The sequence below is a fragment of the Buteo buteo genome, chromosome 15, assembly GCF_964188355.1.
Source record: "Buteo buteo chromosome 15, bButBut1.hap1.1, whole genome shotgun sequence".
NCBI lineage: Eukaryota > Metazoa > Chordata > Aves > Accipitriformes > Accipitridae > Buteo > Buteo buteo.
Genome location: NC_134185.1, coordinates 20,583,546 through 20,604,086, shown reverse-complemented (window position 1 = coordinate 20,604,086; position 20,541 = coordinate 20,583,546). Strand labels below are relative to the sequence as shown.

The window sequence follows — 20,541 nt, the reverse complement described above, 5'->3', positions numbered from 1 at the left end:
GCACGAGAGCCAGTTTGGCTCCATACAAGCTGTTCCAAGTGTCATTGTTGCTATTAGCAGTTTGTCTCAGTGACAAGGCTGCATTTTGCCTATTGAAGGTTTGGTTTTAGTGATTCAGCGTGTTTCCATTGTTCACAATTGAGAGATCATTCAGGCTCTTACGTTTCCAGTGCTGTGGATACAAAGCAAAAAGGCAGCTCTTGCTCACAATAGCTTATTATCCTGGGGCGGGTTTTTTTGTTGTTGTTTTTATGGGGGGTTTTGGATAGATGCACAATAGATGCAAGCTCTTTTGAGGAGCAGGTTCTTTTCTTGATACCCTTGCACAGCGTTTATCCCAACAGGGCTCTGTTTGCTTGTAGCCTTCAAAGCAAGCCAGCTGTGGAATAGAGTAAGGACCCAAACCCCACGTTTTTGTTAAGGTTGGCTGCAGCTCCTCATCCTGTATCTAAGGCTGGCTGCAGCTCCTCAGCCTGTATCTAGCTGTTGTCAATACGCCATTCATCACGGCAGAGGTGAGACTTACAGAGGCCACACAGGAGAAGCTGGATTTTATTGTCCTCTAAGTCCATTGGCAACAACAGTTTGGAAAATTATTGCAGTGAGGGTAAAGTTATGGCAATAAGTAGTTATTCGAAGGACACATTTTTTGTTTCTGATGACATGAAGCTGTGAGTTACTGTCAAAACAGCAGAATGGAGCTCTACAGGAAAAACTGGAGAGCACTGATAATTTGAATAGCAGTAACAAGAAGTGGTGCAGGGTCATGAACCTAGAGGCTTAATAATGAGCTCTCAGCTCATACCAGAAATGCTTATCCTTTGAAAGCAATGGAGACAGAGAAAGCCCCGAGTGCATTGGTTAATCACAAATTGGCTTTGAGCTACCGTTGTGGTGTAATGTGGCTGAGTAAAAGACAAGCGTGATTCCAGAGTGTTCTGCGGAGGAGTTTTTCAGGAGTGGTGGGGAAATATTAATGCTGTTGCGCTTGTAAAACTGCACCTGGAATTGTCTTTACAATACTCATCATCCCTGTTGGAAGACAGATGTATTCAGCTGGAGCAGGTGCAGCAAATGGCTACAGGGATTAGCACAGGGCACTCTAATATACGGGAGTAAACTGGAAGAGCTTGACTTATTCATCCTAGCAGAATAAAGGCTAAGGAAGAATGCAACTGTGCTCTATAAATACAAGTGTGAATTAAACACAAGGAGTGAGAAGGCATATTTAAACAAAAGAACAATATTGCCTTGAGCAAATAGGTGTGTGTGGCTTGGCTGTGATTAAAGTTTCTAACAAAATGTTCTGGAATATTAATAGAAGAAAGAAACCAAAACACTCTTTAGATAGATTTTAATAAATTTATGGAGATGACTGTTTGAAATAGTTACCTATCAAGAGAAATCAAGCCCACAAGGTCCCTTTTGCAGTGTGTTCCTAGGCTTCCTGAAGTATATTGTTAATAACATGTTTTCCTTTTGATCTTTGTTAAGAACATATTAGTGCCAGGCATTATGTGTGCCTGAATAGCACTCATTTGGGGACTAAAAGCTTGCAAATGCAAGTCTTAAACCATCTGGTCTTGGGCTAAATCAAGCAGACTCTCTAGTTCAGAGAGGTACAATTCACAAAGTTATCCCCCTTCAAAGATTTCAACTTAGGAACATGAAGTTGGGGCCCCTCCTTCACCAGAATACTTCTTCTTCCTCATCCCCGTGACCTTTATCTCTTCAATTTTCCTCTCCTAAGTCTCTGGCTTCTTGAATGAGTTACCAGCATCCATAACACTTAATCCTTCCCCTCTTACATGTGTTTTCTACCTCCTGGTGTTTCACAGCCTGCTTAGACAACCTTTCTGTGCTTCCCTGTGTCTTTTCCCAAGCTGAAATGTCCCCTCTAGGATGGCCCAATGAAGTGCCTAGTCCTTTTAGTCCATTCACTGCAGTGCGGGAGCTTGTCTCCCCGTTGGGATTAGTGTTGCCAAACAGCAGTTGCAACCCAGCAGCTGTCCCAATTCACAGTACAGTGCAGGTGGGTGCCCAGTTGCTGCCAGCCAGTACTGACCACCTACCACCTCTGCTCGTGCTCCCTTATCGCTGCAGCTTTTACACCTGCCTGCAGCAGCCTTTCAGCCAGTCTCTCCTCCCCCGTAGCTCTAAACCCTTTTCCTCTCCCATTACTATGTACCCTCCCCTGAAGAGGGGCATCTAACCCAGGAGTCTCCATTGCTGCCCCCAGGTATCTGAGCTGGCACCCATGACAGCAACCCGTCCACCATACGTCACGATCCGTGCGGCAAGGCAGGCCACACAAATCCATTCACCAACCAACAGTGACATATAAGAACAGTACCTCTAGCTAAAAAAAATTCAGTTCCCAGCGCTCTGAAGTCCATTTCATGGCATATTGTGCTGCAACATTTGTTTGCAACTCTCGACAGCACTTACACCCTTATTGTACGGGTACCGGACCACAGCCCAGGCTATAAAACTGGACGCAGGACCAGGCAAAGCCGCCTGGCTGGGTTCCTGCTGCTTCCTCTGAATGCCCTGCACTGCTGAGCTAAAGACAGCTTTTATTGCTGTTCAACAGCGAGCATGGGAGGATGCCCATGCTGGGTGGGAAAAATCTTTCTCCTGTTTACAAAAAAAAGGTTAGCTTGGAATCCTTTAATTACATCTGGACACTAGTCAAGCAAAGGTGTGGTGAGCTAATTAAGATGATGGTGAGTGTTTTTGATTCCCTGCCTCTTTCTAACATTCCTGTAATTGGATATCTTCTGCTTTATTTGAGAGAAACATAGTGAAAAATAATAAATTTAAATAAGCCTTTTTTGCTCCTCCGACTTTTTTGCTTGTTTCCTGCTCTCTCTGGTGGCATTGTGGGCACCAGTTTAACATGAAGCATGACTGCCGTATAACCCTAGCAATGATTTTTAGACACGCTGTGCACACCTCTTCTTCCTTTTCCAGTTGCTAATCTCCTGTATGAGTCCAGTGGTATTGCTCTCAGTATTCTGTGGGGCAGAGCTGAAGGGGGGGCCCTGGGACACCCCAAGTAGGCTACAAAGCCCATTCCCCATAGCAGCTTTCCAGACAGATTAGTTCCTACATGAATCATGAAAGTGATGACAAAGTGACTAGCACTATGTAAGGAAAAGCTACAATGAAGTCATAGTAACTATTAAGTGCCTGATGCCTGAAAACTGAGAAATGCAGGAATAGAGAAGTAGCAGCAGTCAGGTTAAATTAGCTTTGAATTTCTCCTTACTATGAGTCTGTTAAGGAGGGGGAGGGAAAAACACATATATGCAAACTGCACAAATGGCAACATCGGATTGCAGTTGTATTAAAAAAAATCTTACAGCAAAAGCTCTTAAAAATTTTCTTCTCAAAAGTAACTTTTCCACTATACAGTGTTCTTCAGTTTCTCTTTACCTGAAGAAAAAATTTCGCACCACCAAACATTTCAGCAGATTTAAGCTCATATGCTAAAGCTCCAGCTTTTGTTTCATTCAGGAAACACTGAAGTTATCTGGACTCACTGTGTGCTAAGGTTACACCTACCCCCTGCTGTGGCTATGCTGCAATGCCATAAAACTTTCAACTCTATCATTTCAGCAAATTGTTTTTCAAGGCAGCTGTACAAAATGTTTGTATAGGCAGGGTGGGTTTTTTTGTTTTTTTTGTTTTTTTTTTTAATCTCTAGACCTTCCAGCTCCCTGGAATTCCTCTACTTCTGTAACAAGGGGTTTTGAGGATCTAATTATCCGTCATAGAAACTTTATAGCTCTGGAGCCATGACTTGGCACTGGTAGCAGCTGCAGAAAGCTCTGCTAAGAGATACCCCTCACAACTGCTGTATCTACAGGTAAGCTGGGGTGTTAAGCTACTTCAGGAATTGCTGAGGGGCCCAGAGTCAGCTATTTCAAAGTGGTTTTCTAATAAGAAGACAGCAAAAGTCTCTTAGATATCCTCTTGCAAAGCTTGAGGCACTCTTGCTTACATCCTGAAGTTGCCTGACCACGCTGGTTCCCAAGCTCTCACCTCTAGCTTGGCGAAATTCCAGCCTTAGTTAGAGGAGCGCAGAAAGAGCATCAGGTATATGGTCCCCCAAAATGCAAAACAGCTGGGAGTAGGAGCAGGGCAGAAGCCTTGTTGGGCCTGTCTTGAATCTAATAGGCCAGAAATTTAAGTATCTGCCCAGGAGTTTTGTTTTCAAGTCTTTACAACCTTTTCAAAGATGGGTCTCAACTACTAACATAAAGTTATAAATGCCATGCAGAATGGATGTCCACTTGTCTGGTTTGTACCTCCTCTATTGTTTATTTTACTGCATAGTTATTCTACGCTCAGGAATCCACCAACAGAAGAAACTCCGAAGGACCTGCGTCAGAACAGTCAGTTGCTCTGATCATCTGAATGCTCGTTTAAAGGATGCTGGAGACTGGAATCAGAGCCCTGCTTTAAAAAATAGTGCAGGTGTAAGGACAATTCCCCTTAACCTACCCCTCCTCTAGCTGCTTAGGAAACATAGAGTGGGTACCTTTGCTTTGATCCAGCTTTTCCATCAGATTTCTCTTAACGTCAGGGGAAATTTTAAGAGAAAGATTGCCAAGCATCAGCAGGGATTTTTCTGTGGGCCAGAAGTCAGTCCAGATTAATCTCCAAGGGAGAGCAAAATTCTCTGCTCCTTCTCTTCTGTGAGTAACACTCCAAAGCTCTTCCTGTCCCTCCAGGAATGCTCTCCATAGTCAGGATTTTATCTCAAACTCTGGGCAAAATACACCGACCTTTACTTTTAGAAACAGCAAGTGGTAGGTCTGGGTTTGGGATGTGACTGCAAATCAAAGAGCAGGTATTCCAAGTATATATATCCAGGTATTCCAACTTGGATAATGGATAACCTCACTGAGAGCTCTGGTCAGCAAGCTGCTGTAAGACAAGATGTGCATAGTGACAGTATGATTAGAGCACACCTAAATTATTGAATGAGACAACAGTGAAAATAGCCTGTTAGGATCCCCACTTCATCATCACCCACTAACAGAAAAAGCAACTTTCTTGAAGACTGTTCTATGAAAAAAACCCAGATAGCATCAGACTAGAAACAAGCTGTGCCTTGATTTTCAATATTTAAATTAAAAAAATAATTTTACTTTTAAAATTTTAGTTGTGCCATTTTTAATTGTGTACCATTTTAATTGTGTGGGAAAGGTATTGGAATAGTTCACCTCCAGGTGTAGAAAATTCACCAATTCATTTGCAATTTTTAGTAATAAGGTGATTTTTTTTATATAGGTGACGATACAGTCTAAGACAAGATGTAATTCAGGAAGATTCTGTATGTTACCATATCAGACTACATCTCACTCACTTTCCCCACTCTACACTTTTTACATCTGTGTACGCTGTAGACTATGACTGAAAGCGAACCTGATGCAAAAACAAATCTACAAACTTAATCCTTCATACTTTTTCAACTTTCGAAAGATGGAAAACACAACATTCAAAACAGGTCATTAGTTGTTTAGTAGGTCTTCCAGTCTACCAACATTATGGTTTGGAAATTTGTTTCAAATTATTATTGTGTTGCATGACTGTCCACGAAGGAATGGGTGGTATTACTCTTATGAGAGTTACATTGAAGAAGATAATTTCTTACTTAGTACATATTCATTTTAAGTGCTGATTATAAAGACAGTGATGAAGGAAGAAGAAAATAACTACTCAAGGACTACTAGACACCTTTCCCCAGAAGAAATCTGGAATTCATTATTCTTAAAATGGATGTAACCAGAGTAATCTCCATGATTTGTAGATCTGGAGGGTATTTCACCTCCTGCATCAGTTTACTAGAAGTAGGGATTTTTTTTTTTTTTTTTTTTTAATGAACTATCTATATGTTACTCCCTTGTTTCCTTTTGTATTTCCCTCTTGGTAAACAGATCCTTGATACCTTTGTTCCATTACAGCTTGTCTGGTTGTTGCCATTACAAAAGTCTACACTCCAGAAGGAAACCAAGCCCTTCAGCAGTCATGCAATTTTCACATGGAAGTTCAGGTTAGTTCTTTAATGGGCCAGATACCTTCTACACCCTCTGGGGATGGAAGAAAGCAGCTCCACAGGCATAAGATACATAATTTCAACTTGGTGTTTTTAATATCAGTTAGAAATGGTTCTTAATAACACAGACATGTTTACTTAATCATTCACTTCGCCTTAATTACACAGCAACAAGCTGTCGTGATTCCATCCTGCATAACTGCATATGGTCTTCTTAAAATGGATTATTATTTTTGCAAAATAGAATTAACTGCAGGAATACATTTTTAGACCATCCCCACAGCCTTCTTGCTTTAACTGACTAGCAAGTCCTGTGTTATGAGAAAGAAGCAGATTTCTGATGCTGAAAGACACCATGGTCGTGCCTCTTCACTTCTTCTAGCTGGATCATTGGGAATTTTACTTGTTTTTCAAACCATTTGGCTACAGTGAGAAGCTGCTTCTCCTGGAATGAACGTCCAATGAACTGAAGCCCAACTGGCAAGCCTCTCTCTGAAAGAGCTGTAGGAACATTTATGGCTGGCAGTCCTGAAAGAAAAAAAGATACACATGCAAAGAATTACTATTAAACAAATCCAGTTGGAGTGATTTTTGTAACAATTCTAAGAGAAACAGAAAAAAAATTACACAGAGGAAAAAGACTAGTTAAAATAATTTGAGTCAATGAACTAAGGATACTGCTAGGTGATCACCTATTTAATTACAGTGATTTAAGGAGTCAGCATCCTCTGAAAAGTTAAACAACTCTCCTTAAAAAGAGACTTCAGTCTCTGGAACTTGAATGGATTCATCTTATCTGCAGCCCACACTCAGCTCCAAGGCACCCCACTTTAAAATCTAGTCTTACATTTTAAAGCATTTAATAAATAAAGTATCCTTATACCTGCTTATCATTGTAAGACTTACAACACAGGGGTGAAATATTTTGATTCCTGAAGAGAATGGACATTAAAAATGACTAGGCAGGGGAAAACATAGTTGAACTCCTGTCCTCACTCACCAGCCATATTTGCAGCCTGTGTCAGGATGTCATCTTGCGTGCTGCGGGTTCTGTTGTCTTCTTTGATGAATTCCATATATGGTACTGCATCATTCAGAGTGGTAGGAGTGAGTAAAATATCAACACCACTCCTGAAAACCTTCACAAAGTCATTGGCAATGAGACGTCTGACTTTCTGTGCCTTGATAAAGTAATTCTCATAGTTCCTAAAAAGAAATATGGACATGAGGGCCTGACACTTTAATTTCAAAAATACAGAACTTTATTTCTTAGTTACTGTAAAAAAGACAAGGCCAGTATTTCTTCTGGTTAAAAGACTAACACTGGTACTTGAGTTTTTGATACACCGGAAGCTTAGTCATCAAACATGGTGTTTATGCTCTCATAGCAACGAAGCTGTCAGAGAAGGAAGAGGTGAGGGCATACTGCTGAAGAAAGCTGAAGGGAAAACAAAACCCTAGTTTACAATAATTAACTAAAAATCAAAACAACACTTTTATGACTGTTCTGAAACTAACCAGTGTATTAAATTTCACTGCAGGGCAGCACAGCAAAGCCTAGAAACAATACAGAACTAAGCAGGCCTGGAAAATAGGCATTAATCATTTAGGATTCAACCCAGCAAGATACTTAAAGCATGCGAAAAAAGTCTCATCATCTATGGAGGACTCAAAATGGACTTAAAACTATGTATGTGTTTGTAGTATGTTTCTGTGTAGAATACTATAAAGACCTTATCTTTCCGTAACCTTTTCTTCCTCATGTAAACATGTGGTCTCTGGATTTGTAAACAGTTTTAACACAACCCTGAAGCAGAAACAAATTAGTCAGCTTTATGTCTACTGTTCCATTTAACTTCATATGCAGAACTGGTAAATGTGGAATCCTTAAATTCAGAGAAGTTCAGTTTCAAAAGTAATTGCCATCTAAAACCACAGTTATTAAAAAAAAGGGGGGGATGGAGGTATTAAAAACTGCTACTTGCCAAAATGTTTGTAGATAAACCAACTGAAACTGCCCCAAAGTCACTTTGTTAGAGTAATCTAAAGATTTAAGTTTCTGAAAAACTGCAGTGAAAATGGTTATAATCAATAATAGACTGCAGATTCAAGTTAAGAAGTTATGTCATGGGAACTACCCCTTTTTCTACAATCATTTCTGAAATCATCCGAAGTGTTAATTTCAGAAAGTCCCTAAGCACCACATCTGCACGTCTTTTAAATACCTCCACGGGTGGTGACTCAACCACTTCCCTGGGCAGCCTGTTCCAATGCTTGACAACCCTTTCAGTGAAGAAATTTTTCCTAATATCCAATCCAAACCTCCCCTGGTGCAACTTGAGGCCATTTCCTCTTGTCCTATCACTAGTTACTTGGGAGAAGAGACCGACCCTCACCTCACTACAACCTCCTTTCAGGTAGTTGTAGAGAGCGATAAGGTCTCCCCTCAGCCTCCTTTTCTCCAGGCTGAACAACCCCAGTTCCCTCAGCCGCTCCTCAGAAGACTTGTTCCCTAGACCCTTCACCAGCTTGGTTGCCCTTCTTTGGACACACTCCAGCACCTCCATGTCTTTCTTGTAGCGAGGGGTCCAAAACTGAACACAGCATTCCAGGTGCGGCCTCACCAGTACCAAGGACAGGGGGACAATCCCTTCCCTGCTCCTGCTGGCCACACTATTTCTGATACAGGCCAGGATGCCGTTGGCCTTCTTGGCCACCTGGGCATACTGCTGGCTCATATTCAGCCGGCTGTTGACCAACACCCCCAGCTCCTTTTCTGCCAGGCAGCTTTCCAGCCACTCTTCCCCAAGCCTGTAGCACTGCATGGGGTTGTTGTGACTGAAGTGCAGGACCCGGCACTTGGCCTTGTTGAACTTCATACAATTGGCCTTGGCCCATTGATCCAACCTGTCCAGATCCCTCTGTAGAGCCTTCCTACCCTCGAGAAGATCAACACTCCTGCTCAACCTGGTGTCACCTGCAAACTTACTGAGGGTGCACTCGATCCCCTCATCCAGGTCATTGATAAAGATATTAAACAGAACTTCTGAAAAATCACCTAGTTATTTTACAGATTCTGAAAGCAAGTTAAAAATAATCTGCAAAATGAAAAATTTGCAGGAGACACAGATGGTTTTTCTCCACTATTTATTCTAAGAATGCTTTCTGAGCCCTGGGTTTTGTTCTTCAAAAGTAATTTACTGTGGACAGGAACAGGACTCTCTGTTTAATCTTAATGGAAGCCAATTGCATATTCCTTCACAGAAGGCTGAACTACATGAATTTTAAGGCAGCATTAGGAAAGCTGATCTGGAGAATTGTAACCAGAAGGAGCACACTTGGCAGTAATATCGGCATTCCACAAAAGCTGGTTGTTACATACTGACTGACAACATTCCTGTCTTTGAGAGCAACTAGAAGTCACATCTGATGAATACTCTTGCTGACAGAGCTCTTTCTGTAGTGCACTTGCTTCAAGACTGATTACACGACTAATATTTCTGTTAGTATCTGAACAAATCAAGATAAAGAAAAACAGCACTTTTACTAACATAAATTAGGACTGTTGCATTAGGATTGAAAACTAAGAAAAAAAGTCAAATTGATCCATCCACCAGCTTCTCTACATGAGCCGGATAAAAACTTGTCTTCTGTAAAGATACCAATTCAGTACCTTTGCCAATGCCTTCCTCTCCCTGTATACTGAGGCAAAGAGCTATAGTTAATTTAATTGCCCTATCTTCTGGTTTTCTGTAGAAGACCTCACTAGAATGTACCAGCAGCTTTTCTATGCAGTTTTAATGAGATTAACAGCTACAGAACTTTTAACACTACAACAGTAATGGCTTCAGTATGATTTCAATGTCATACCATAGGATAGTTGTTTTGCTTAATTTAACTAATGGGTGCCAATAATACTCTGGTAGAGGGGGGGAAAAAAAAATCACTAAGTTGTTTTACTTATTTAATTCAGGAGGCTCACTGGTAAGACTAAGGGAAAACACTTTCATCCATTATTAACAGTTCACTCGGTATTATATAGCTAAAGCAATAATAAGAATACAAGTAGCTACCAGGGTAAGGACAAATTTTTTTTCATGCCATGATGAACAGTTAATCACCATTTGCTTAAGGAATTGTTAACTTGGCAAATTTGAGTTTCAAGATGTTCTGCTTACTGTTTCAACAAGAAATAGTTTCCTGATAGAATTCTTCCTCTTACGACATCATTAAAGCCTTCTCGTCGTGTTGCAGCATACATACTTTCTGTGGACTTGTTCATGTCGGAACGGTGTCCTGAAAAGAAAAAGCAATTTGGAAATTAATATTTTTTGTAATCCCTAAGATTTAACAACATAAGTTAATGTTATACATAGTAATACAAATAGGCCACCAATTGCTGGAGTCTGACATTTTACTGTTCTGGGAAAAACAACACAGCATATACCTGTTTTATTATAGAATATTAAACAGATTTTAAGCCCAGACACTCACATGTCTAGAAGTGAAATATACTAAAATATGTACTTATTTAGACATTTTTATTTGGTCAGGGTTTTTACTCTATTCCATCTTGGAGAAATAACCCTGAGTATTCAACCATATCTATTAAAACTAATACTTTTTAATCGCATCCAGCAATGTTTCTGTTGTCTGACAAAAAGGTTTTTTCAAAGGCCTTACCATATTCCAGTCCATCAAACCTGGCCATATTTGATGCCACTTCTGCTGTGCACAGCACATGATAGCAGACAATTGAGTAACGAGTGTGTGGTAGACTCACTTCAATTACTTTAGCACCTGCATTCTTAAACAGGTCAGCAGCCTTTGACCAGAGCGCCAGAATTTCATTAGAAAGCCCTGGTGCATGATATTCCTTAGAGAAAAACAAGAAGGGGAGTGATTTTACATACTGGTTTACTGCTAGTGACAACCACAGTGCAAATACTCCTGGCTAAAAATACATTGAAACTATTACCTCACCATCATATGACTTAAAATACTTATTAAAGCTTCTTGCATCTACTAAATACTATACAATCAAGCAGTATTAAATTAACAGGACTCAGTCTTCTTAAGAATATTATGTTCATATCAGTAGGATAAACCCACATACCACAGACCATGGAATTTCAGCAAATTCTTATAGAGAAATTGCCCAGTTATCCACTTATTTGTCTATTCATGGAAACTATACTGCACTGCTCTGCAGTTCGTGGGTAGAAACTCTTCAGGTCTAAATCCTAATACTGGGGCTACTGTGAGTAGGAAAGATAAAAAGAAATTATGGCCACAGTATATCAGTGGCAATTGGCATGAAACAAACAAAACAACGTGTCAAAGAAGAATTACGATCAAGGGGTTGGGAGGAGACTTAGAAAAGCTACGTTCCTGTTTAAGAGCTACGTTAAAGATATTCTGTTAAAACTCTCTGTTTTTGAAGATACTTGCTTTAGTTCTAACCCACAATATCAGGGTCATAATACTGTCTGATTTCTGAGTAGCTATGACCCATGTTTAATATATGCATGTATCTGTTTAGGATAATCTGTAGCAGTAGAAAACAATTGCCCAAAGGATATGAATAATTAACAAATACCACTATTTTAGATTTATCAAAATCTAAACAGTAGGCAGCTAATTAATTTTCTAGGCACACATTTTTTGCATTTCACAGATCTTGAATAATTAATTGGTCAGTGGACATCTGTTTACCAAATTAAATCTTTTGGTATACCTGTTCTAGCACAGGTTCAAATACTGATAATCAAACCAATAAATGTTATACACATTGTCTCTTTGAAGGAAGAGCCTTTGCTAAATTATAATAGGCAATTAAAAATAGGCTGAAGTCCCAAATGTTGTGCCTAAATGACAAGTATCCTTACAGTTACAAACACGATTGAATTGCATGCATCAGAAGCCAGATTACAGTTGTCTTTAATACCTATTAAGAGTTCTGCAAATCACAGCTCCTTGTGCCCCTCAATTGCCTTTAAAATTCTGCTTCGTATTAACACAGTGCCATTTAGACAAGTATCTCAAAGCACTGCACAAACCAGTACTAACCTCATCATATGAGAAGGCACTAAAAGCAACTTGTTTGAGGCTATTCAGGTGACTGATGAAAAAGCAACAGAGAGAACCAAGAATTGAAGTTCCCTGTTTCCCCTGGAACTTCCCAACAGTGCTTCCCACAATGACAACAAAATATTTTAGATGAAACATTAGCATATGCTCACTCCCAATCACCTGCACAGGCAACAGAGCACATACTGCTCTTTTCCAGGAGCAGCTTGTACTATTTTCACTGTTTTAAATCATGAGAGACTGGGAGGTGATGGGCAAAACACAAATATTTTTTTGTTAGGTGTCGTATTTGCTGTTCCTGTCCAGAACTGTTGACAGGATTTAAATGTTACCTTCGGAATTCCTATCCAGAACTTGCTGACATCAGTCAAATTGGGTAGTTCAAATGGCTTAAAGTTGTCCTGAATTGTGGTAGAGTCTTTAGGATCATGTCCAGCAAGTGAACCTGAAATATGACATGACATATGAAGAACAGGAAAATGTACACTGGGTAGCCAGAATTCAATTTGTTTTGAGACAATGTTGTAAACAGAGATATGTTGTATACAAAGACATACGAAGTAGTAATACCTAACACAACTGCTGCGTCATCCACGCATCTGGTTAGGATTCCAGGCACATCCATGGAGTTCACTAGAGGAATGAGACCATGGCGAGAGATCAGTCCATACGTTGGCTTTAAACCTACTACACCACAGTGAGCAGCAGGGTTTCGGGTAGATCCTCCTGTGTCTGACCCTAAAGCTCTATGGTTTCAAAAGGATTATCATTAGTAAAATAATTAAGAACATTTCAAATAATAAAAATGTATGGTTTTAAGATGCAAGGATTTAAAAATGTGTGAATTCTTCCAGATTAGAAGTCATAATGGCACAGCCTAAATTTCAGTCTGCTCCCTCTGACTGCTATTTTTTATATGTTCTTTTCTTTTTCTTAGGTCCTCTGAATTAGCCATCCGGAGAACCCAGTTCTCTCCACAAAGCAGAAGTACATAGGTAGAATTTAGGCCCTCCAAATACAGCCCTGAATATCTACTTCCGCCTTCTCTGTTGGTCTGTTCCAATTCTGTGGACTCTGAAAGATATGTCTCATGTGATTTACAGTATGATTTTCAGACATTGGTATCTTATTCAGTAGCCAATACACTATGAAGCAGCATTTTCCAGTATACAAATAAATAGCAACACAGCATACATTTTGCCCCTAACAATAGGGCATACTTTCCAAAGTCTAGGATGTTTTTGCTGTTTCCAAACCTACAAAGCATAGCATCAGAACTCCCAGTTTAGAGTAGCTTAGGTGCATTTTTAGAACACAGTATTTTTTTTTAAGTTGACTTCTTTTTTTTGTTCTTTCACAGGTGAAACCTTTTCTTTCTAAACTAAACTTTTTACTTCAAAAATTGTAATGGAATTGGAAATGCATATTGAAATGAAACCTGCTCTCCTCTTGTTTTTAATAATTTTAAGTCAAGCACCATTTAAAAAATAAGACAGCTTTCATCCAAATCTTTGCCAAAAATAAATTAAACTTCAGAAAGAGGTATAATTTTTATTGAAGTGGGTATGTGACTTTTCCCATGGGCATCTGTTTCTGAGATGGCTGAACCAATTAAATTGACTGTGCTGAAGTGGAATTTTTTCAAAGCTTTTGTGTTGATATAAAACATCTTCAATTTTGTAGCATTTCTGTACATCCAAATCTCAAATTGAAAAGACAAAGACTGGCAGCATTCCTGATGCTTGAAAGAAACTAATAGAGTGGATATACAATAGGTTGTAGGCAATAAAATAGCTGGACGAAAAGTATGCCCAATCTGATAAAGCGCTGAGCAGTGCAAAATGGGAGTTCAGCACACCCAGCAACATAAGAGAAGGTGCCAGACCACATCAGTATCAGGCCATTGTGGCTCAGGACAATACCAGCAGTCCTTGGGAATGGCTGCACTGAGCTCAGTTTCAACAGTATTAAAATGTTGAGTATACTACATCCTAGCAAAGGGCAACGAGATGAAGAGAGGTATCATTAAACAAAAAATAATCATAAAATAAATTGGGTTTTGTATATAAAAACATAATGTTTTTTAAAAGAAGCTGTAATCAACAATAGCAAAAATATTTTAACAGTAAAATCGACACTTATAATATAGTCTATGGGTAAACAAGGCCAGAGTAACTAAAAAGGATTCTTAAACATCTTCCAGTTAAGAGCACAACTGAAATCATCTTCTATAAAATGTGCTGCACTATGTAGCTCTAAAACCTGCATAAAATGAAAGTTGTAAAGTTTTAAGAATCAGATTTCTTTTAACAGTTGGATGAGGAAGATAGTTTAGACAACTGATTTGTTAGTGTGTTGCTATTACATGCAGATAATAATTGTCATAAAAAAAAATTCTGGCTTGTTTAAATTCCTTTTTAAAAAACAAAGCAAAACAAAACCCAAAAACCTAAAACTGTCTTCTAATCTTTTTAAACCAGACAAGATTCTAAGTATCTGTGTATCCTTTCGTTAAGTCAGGGATTTGAAAGCTTTTAGATCCCAAATCTCATGTATTATTACATAACCCTACTATGAAAACAAAGGAGGGGAGGAAAGATCACTATACTGTTACAAATTAAGGGATCTCCTCATCTGCTGACTTACATTTTCAGCATATATTTGTGTAATGCCTTTACTGAGCAAAAGGATGTGTCTGTCACAAACCCCATGTTAATTTTAAGAGAGTACGTGGGAATAACAATAAAACTGTAGTTCCTTTACTGCCATTATCATTTCATTTCATGCAGTGCAAAGTGGTCATACCAGTACAGTCAAAATGAATAAGCCTAAATTTGCCTACGTGGATTCATTCTGCCTTCATGATATGCCACAGATAAACTAGGGATGCTGAAATAAATTCTTACATGCTGGTGCAAGTAATCCTCCCATTTCAAATTAGATTATGAGAAAATTATAAAATTAAAACCTTGCAACATATTTTGAGACATTTAATAAAAAACAATTTTAAAAAGCCTCTTACGCAAAACATGTGAAAGATGACACAGCAGCCGCACTGCCTCCTGAGCTCCCTCCCGTTATTACCCAGTTAGCATCTTTGTCCTCAGAATGGGATTTTGGGACAGATTTTTCCTTGTACTGTCTTGAATAACTCCAGGGATTTCTGACTGGTCCAAATACCCCATCTGTACTCCCAGATCTAAGATAATCAGACAGAACAAATACAGACAGAAGTGACAGATGACACACTGCATTTACCAAGTTCTTTATCTTTATCCAATTCCTCATCCTTCATACTAGCAAAATCAATTTCAACACAAAAAGACTGGTGTACGTAAATCCTTGTGCAGTCAACTTCAACAATGTTATACAGAATTGTAAAGTTTATAGGCCTTCATCTCTTTCTGACACAGAATCTGAACCTGTACCTCTATCTAACTTCCGCTAATGCCACTGAAAAGAATGTAATCACAAAAACATAAAACTGATTTACGCTACGTAACAGTAAAGCTGCACAACTGCTTCAAAACAAAGGTCTTCTGGTCTCCTAACCCTGCATTTGGAAAAGGCAAAAGAAGAAGACTGCAGCCTTGCGGAAACCCATGCTGCTGAGGCTGGTGCAGAAAAAGCCCTGCAATAGCAGGAACAAGCACTTCTCTGTAAATAACACGCTATTACTCACTCTGTAGCCCTCTCCTGAAGCCACAGTTTGCTGGTTCAGAGCACTAGACTGCCTTCTCAGGAAACTGTTTTCAGTCAGCTTGTGGTCAGCTAAGCTGAACTGCCACCAGAAGCAGGGGATGGGGGTACTTTCCTCCTTCCTCACAACCTCCACCCCACGTTCCCCCTGACTCCAGGGTGCCAGTGTTATTAGCCAAATCATCAGACAGAGCGGGCATTTGACACAGCAGTTGAAAACTAACCTTATTGAGACATCGTTACTTTTGAGCTGGATCAGCTCCCTGATCAAGCCCACAGTGCAGCCGTGTTGGTGCTAGCACTGAGACCATGCAAATACACAGACCAGAGATGAGAGGCCAGGGGTGGGACAAGACTTTTTAAGAGAATCCTGTGCTTTAATGAGCTTAAACCACTTGTAACACTGCATAATCAGTTTTTTCTGTGCTTTTTCCCTGCTCTTCCTTTGAAGAGTGTCTCTTTGACACAGAAATTACTTTATCCAAAACAATATAGTCAAGGTATTTCCACTCTGTCCATGTGAATTCCCAATCAAACCTCTGTCTTTGGTTTAGGTAAAACAAAAACAAAACGAAATCACAACACTTATTGTTTCTTATAGGTAACTAAAGTCCCAGACATTCCTTTCCAGACCCAGCAGCTGTGGAGACAGAGACTCCCATCCATAACAGCCAAGTGTTGTTCCCTGCTATAGCTTGGCTGCCTTCACTTATTTGCTGGAGAATCAATTTGTGAGAGCATTTTCCAACGTGCTCCTGACAAAAAGTCACTAACATTAGCTTAAGCAATTTAAAGTGTTGCTCTAGATTAGCCTGTTTGCAGCAAATCAGGGAATACTCATACAAATTACTCCAGTGACTGACTGACAGAGGCAGCAACTGCCATTGGGGGCCTGATAATAATGAGCTAAGGCCAAAAACCACCAGTAAGGAGAAAGAAAAAGGCAGCAATTAACTGGTGGTATAACCAATTCTACTAATACACTACTGGACCTGGAAGAAGTCTGCTTGTCCTTGTCCTTCTGCAAAGGTTTCCTCCCCCTCAAACACAACTATAGTCAAACACTATGTTCGTAAAACTCAGCATTTATATAATTTACACAATAATATAAATGCTCAGTGAGAAATCCACGCAACTCAATATACTCTTCATGGACAAGTATTCATTATTTTCTAACCTCACAGAAAGAGGAGTTAAGGATTACAGGTAGATTGGAACAGATGGTGTGTATTCGATTTAATGTGCAATCACACATTAAAAATAATAAACATCACTCACCCCATTGCAAATTCATCTAGGTTTGTTTTTCCTAGAAGCACAGCTCCCTGATCCAGTAATTTCTGAACTACTGTAGCATTGTAAGGAGAAACATAACCTGAAAACAATCAGAACAATTAAGAGAGTGATTGGTGGGATACAGCTGATTTTTCTAAGTAGCTACTCTGAACACTTCAAAGTCGTCATTATTTGTGCATAAGAATTGTCAGTTCACAGTGCCAAAGTTTTGCTTCAAGATAACATGAGTAATTTCCAAAATTCAGCGAAAGTAAACCAAACGCTGTACTGTTTGCAATGTCTTTTTTTTTCCTCTACAACTTACCACCCAGTAATTATGAATTATACATTTCTAGAGTGTGGACTTCACACAAACAAGTTACCACAAGGGTAGCAAATTACTGCATTCAGCCAATTTGCAGGAACTGTCTAAAATTAGAAGAAATAAGAAACAGCTCTTTACAGAAAAGTGCTAAGCTATCTTGAATTATCTCCCATGGCCACAAGATAAAGGAGCATATGGTTAACCACATGCTGAAATACTAACTGGCTATCCTGTGATCAAATGTGTGCACTCTTCACCACTTAGACCTTAGATAAACTAGGATGAGACCCATGACACTTGCATGAAATCCTAGGTAGCAACCAATTCCTTTTGTGAATATTGACAGGGGTTTCTCTACCTCCACCCTGAATCACAATGGATCTGAGAATGTGCTTTAAGGAAAAGCATTTCAGGTAGTACCAGATTTTTCAAAATGGCAAAATCATATTTTGTTTCTTCTGCTATTAAAAAAAACCATAATCAGATTATGGTTCTGCTAATTTACTTGAGCTATCTTCCAGAAAACTTTTCAGTTTTACTTTGTGCAGAATAAAACAGCTAAAAGAAATGTTTTCTACTTTTGCTTTTACTATGAAAACATTCTAATGCCTTGAAAATGTTCATGGCATGTTAATAGAAACAATGAGCTTAGGAAAACTCAAAAAATTAAAAAAGCCTTATAGAACATGTCTGTATATCAGGAATATAGGGAAAAGAATTGTTAATGTTTACTCTTCCTACAGCTGTATGAAAAAACTACTTAAGTCAACAATTGTCAACAGGACATAAAAAAAAAAAAAAAGAAAAAAAGACTGACTTTGGATTTTGCTAGCGAACAGCAGCAAACAGTACTGACTGCTCTCCTGTAGACCTAAAAGTAATGTGAAGCAATCTGTGAACTATAGAACAATTCTTTTTTAGTGTATGGGCTATAATAAACATTGTGTTGTTAAAAGCATGTATCTATACGAATAAGGGAGATAATGTGCTTACACAAGAAAAAGATGCATTTGTAATACCAGATGACCTTGGCAGAAGAAATTAGATAAACATATTTTCTCAAATGAGTTCAGCTCATTTTCTGAAAACGTTTAGATTTCTGTAAGACTCTACTCCATAAACCCTCTAAAGAGAAAAGCAAGAGCTCTGAAATGAGATCTGATTTTACTTTAAAAGCTCTACTGTACCTTTTAGCATGTTTGATGCACATGTTGTCTCAATGCCAGCTGTACTAAAGTTGTCTTTTACTGCAATAGGAATTCCATCTAAAACACCCAGTGGCTGACCTGCATTAGGAATTATTGCGAAGACAACAGCGATTAAAGCAAAGTGTGCTACATATAGCGTTTTCTTCATCAATTACAATTTATTTTACATGTCCCTTCAGGTATTCATTGGAAGCAAAAATGCTATCCACTTAGCATTTGATGATTGCCAGTTACATTTTCAAGAACGATCTGCCATTCTAACTCCAGCATTGAGCATTCTGCCCAGACCAGACTTGACCCTGCAGAGCAGAGCTCTGCAAATGTGTCTAAGCCCATGAGACAGGCAGCTGCCTTCATATAGGTTAGCAATACCAAAGGAGTGCTTACCTCTTCCAATGTGACCATGTAATGCTTATTTCAGGCATAGGTGCTGCCTAAATCCACTCCATCCCTAGGCTGGGAGCTATAAATTCTGCCTACCTCACATACACAACAGATATGACCTAAAAAAACTACTGAAGCAGAGAAAGTCTTCCCTATGTGATTGATTATCCACCATCCAGCAAAAAAAAAAATTTAAAATGCTTATGTCAGAAAGCAAAACACTCTGGCTAGCTATTTTCTTAAGCTGTCAAGAGGACATCAAGTGTCACCCAGGAAGGAAAAAAAGTACCCTACTAAGTGAAAATTTCCCTTTTCTGTCTTTCAGGAAATGGAAAGGAAAATGAGGATAGTCAGTTTCTAAATGCTGCCAATGACAGGATTTAATGCTGTTCTGTTCACCAACTCATAACTGCAATTAACAGAGTTGCTTTATTTTCACTTGCTTTCTTAGTTTAAAATTTGATAGTTTTAAACACAGCTGGATGTTTGTCCACCTCAGTCAACAGGCCTGCAGAAGACCACTGCATCTCCCTGTGCACAGTAACTGTTAGCTACCCAATTAAAATAAGCTGCTGAGGGAAAGAAGAAGCAACCAGTAGCGGTGCTGTTCAAGAAGCACAGAGCCTATTTAATCTGCAGCGCCTGCCTGGTTTGGTCCAGGTTTTGCTTTTGATTTTTGAACTGAACACGCTACCGAGTGCCAAGGATGTACCCGAGAGCACACACCCACTGAAGCCTCAACCGCAGCCCTCATCCCCTCGTAGTCAAACCCGCAGAGCATACACCTGCTTTAAAAACAAAAGTTGCCTCACCTAACACAAAGAGCTCCTCCCCAACAGCTTTTTAAGGACTAATATCAAGTGGGAGCAAACATACCTCTTCGGTATCTTTTCTCCGATTCTTCCGCCTGCTTCAGAGCGGTTTCTTCCGCTACGGTAATGTAAGCGTTAAGAAACTTGGTGCTTTTGATGAGGGAAAGGCACCTCTGGCAGAGCTCCGTCGGAGTGACATGTCCCTCCTTCAAGGCTGCCGACACCTGAAAGCGCAATCCCCCTTTCCAGGCGGCCAGGTGACAGAGCCCGCTTCGGGCCGTGAAGGGGGTAAAGCCCGGTCCCCGCGGCCAGGTCGGGAAAGAGCCCACGGGAAGGGCTCCCCCGGGCCCCGCCGCGCCTCATCCCCCGCCGCCCCGGGGAGGGGGAACGCGAGGGGATCACCGCGGCGGGACCGCTCGGCCCGGTCACCTTGCGAGCCCGCCCCGCCGCCGCCGCCACCCCGCTCCTTGGGGACTCGGCGCCACTCACCTCACGGAGGGAGGCGCGCAGCATAGCGGACCGCTCACCGCCACCGCCTCACGCCCGCCGGCCCGCCACCGCCACCCTTCTCCCGACGCCGCGACTGGGCGCCGCCATCTTGCCGTAACACCGAGCGGCACCATTGGCAGGGCCGCCAAGAAGGCGGCCGCCCATTGGCCGCGGGTGCCGCCGGGGCGAGGG

At 40.2% G+C, this 20,541-nt stretch overlaps 1 protein-coding gene across 1 annotated transcript; it reads right to left on the bottom strand.

The window, feature by feature from the left end:
• Window positions 1-6,141: 6,141 nt before the first annotated feature.
• On the bottom strand, window positions 6,142-20,481 carry QRSL1 (glutaminyl-tRNA amidotransferase subunit QRSL1). Its single transcript, XM_075046707.1, has 11 exons — window positions 20,350-20,481; window positions 19,925-20,084; window positions 18,644-18,742; window positions 17,135-17,231; window positions 15,180-15,356; window positions 12,728-12,903; window positions 12,490-12,602; window positions 10,751-10,943; window positions 10,246-10,363; window positions 7,068-7,273; window positions 6,142-6,595 (listed from the first exon to the last, which is right to left on the bottom strand). Exons 1-11 carry the CDS (start codon window positions 20,371-20,373, stop codon window positions 6,384-6,386), a joined length of 1,575 nt encoding a protein of 524 aa, XP_074902808.1. The 5' UTR covers window positions 20,374-20,481; the 3' UTR covers window positions 6,142-6,383.
• Between the last annotated feature and the right edge of the window lie 60 nt (window positions 20,482-20,541).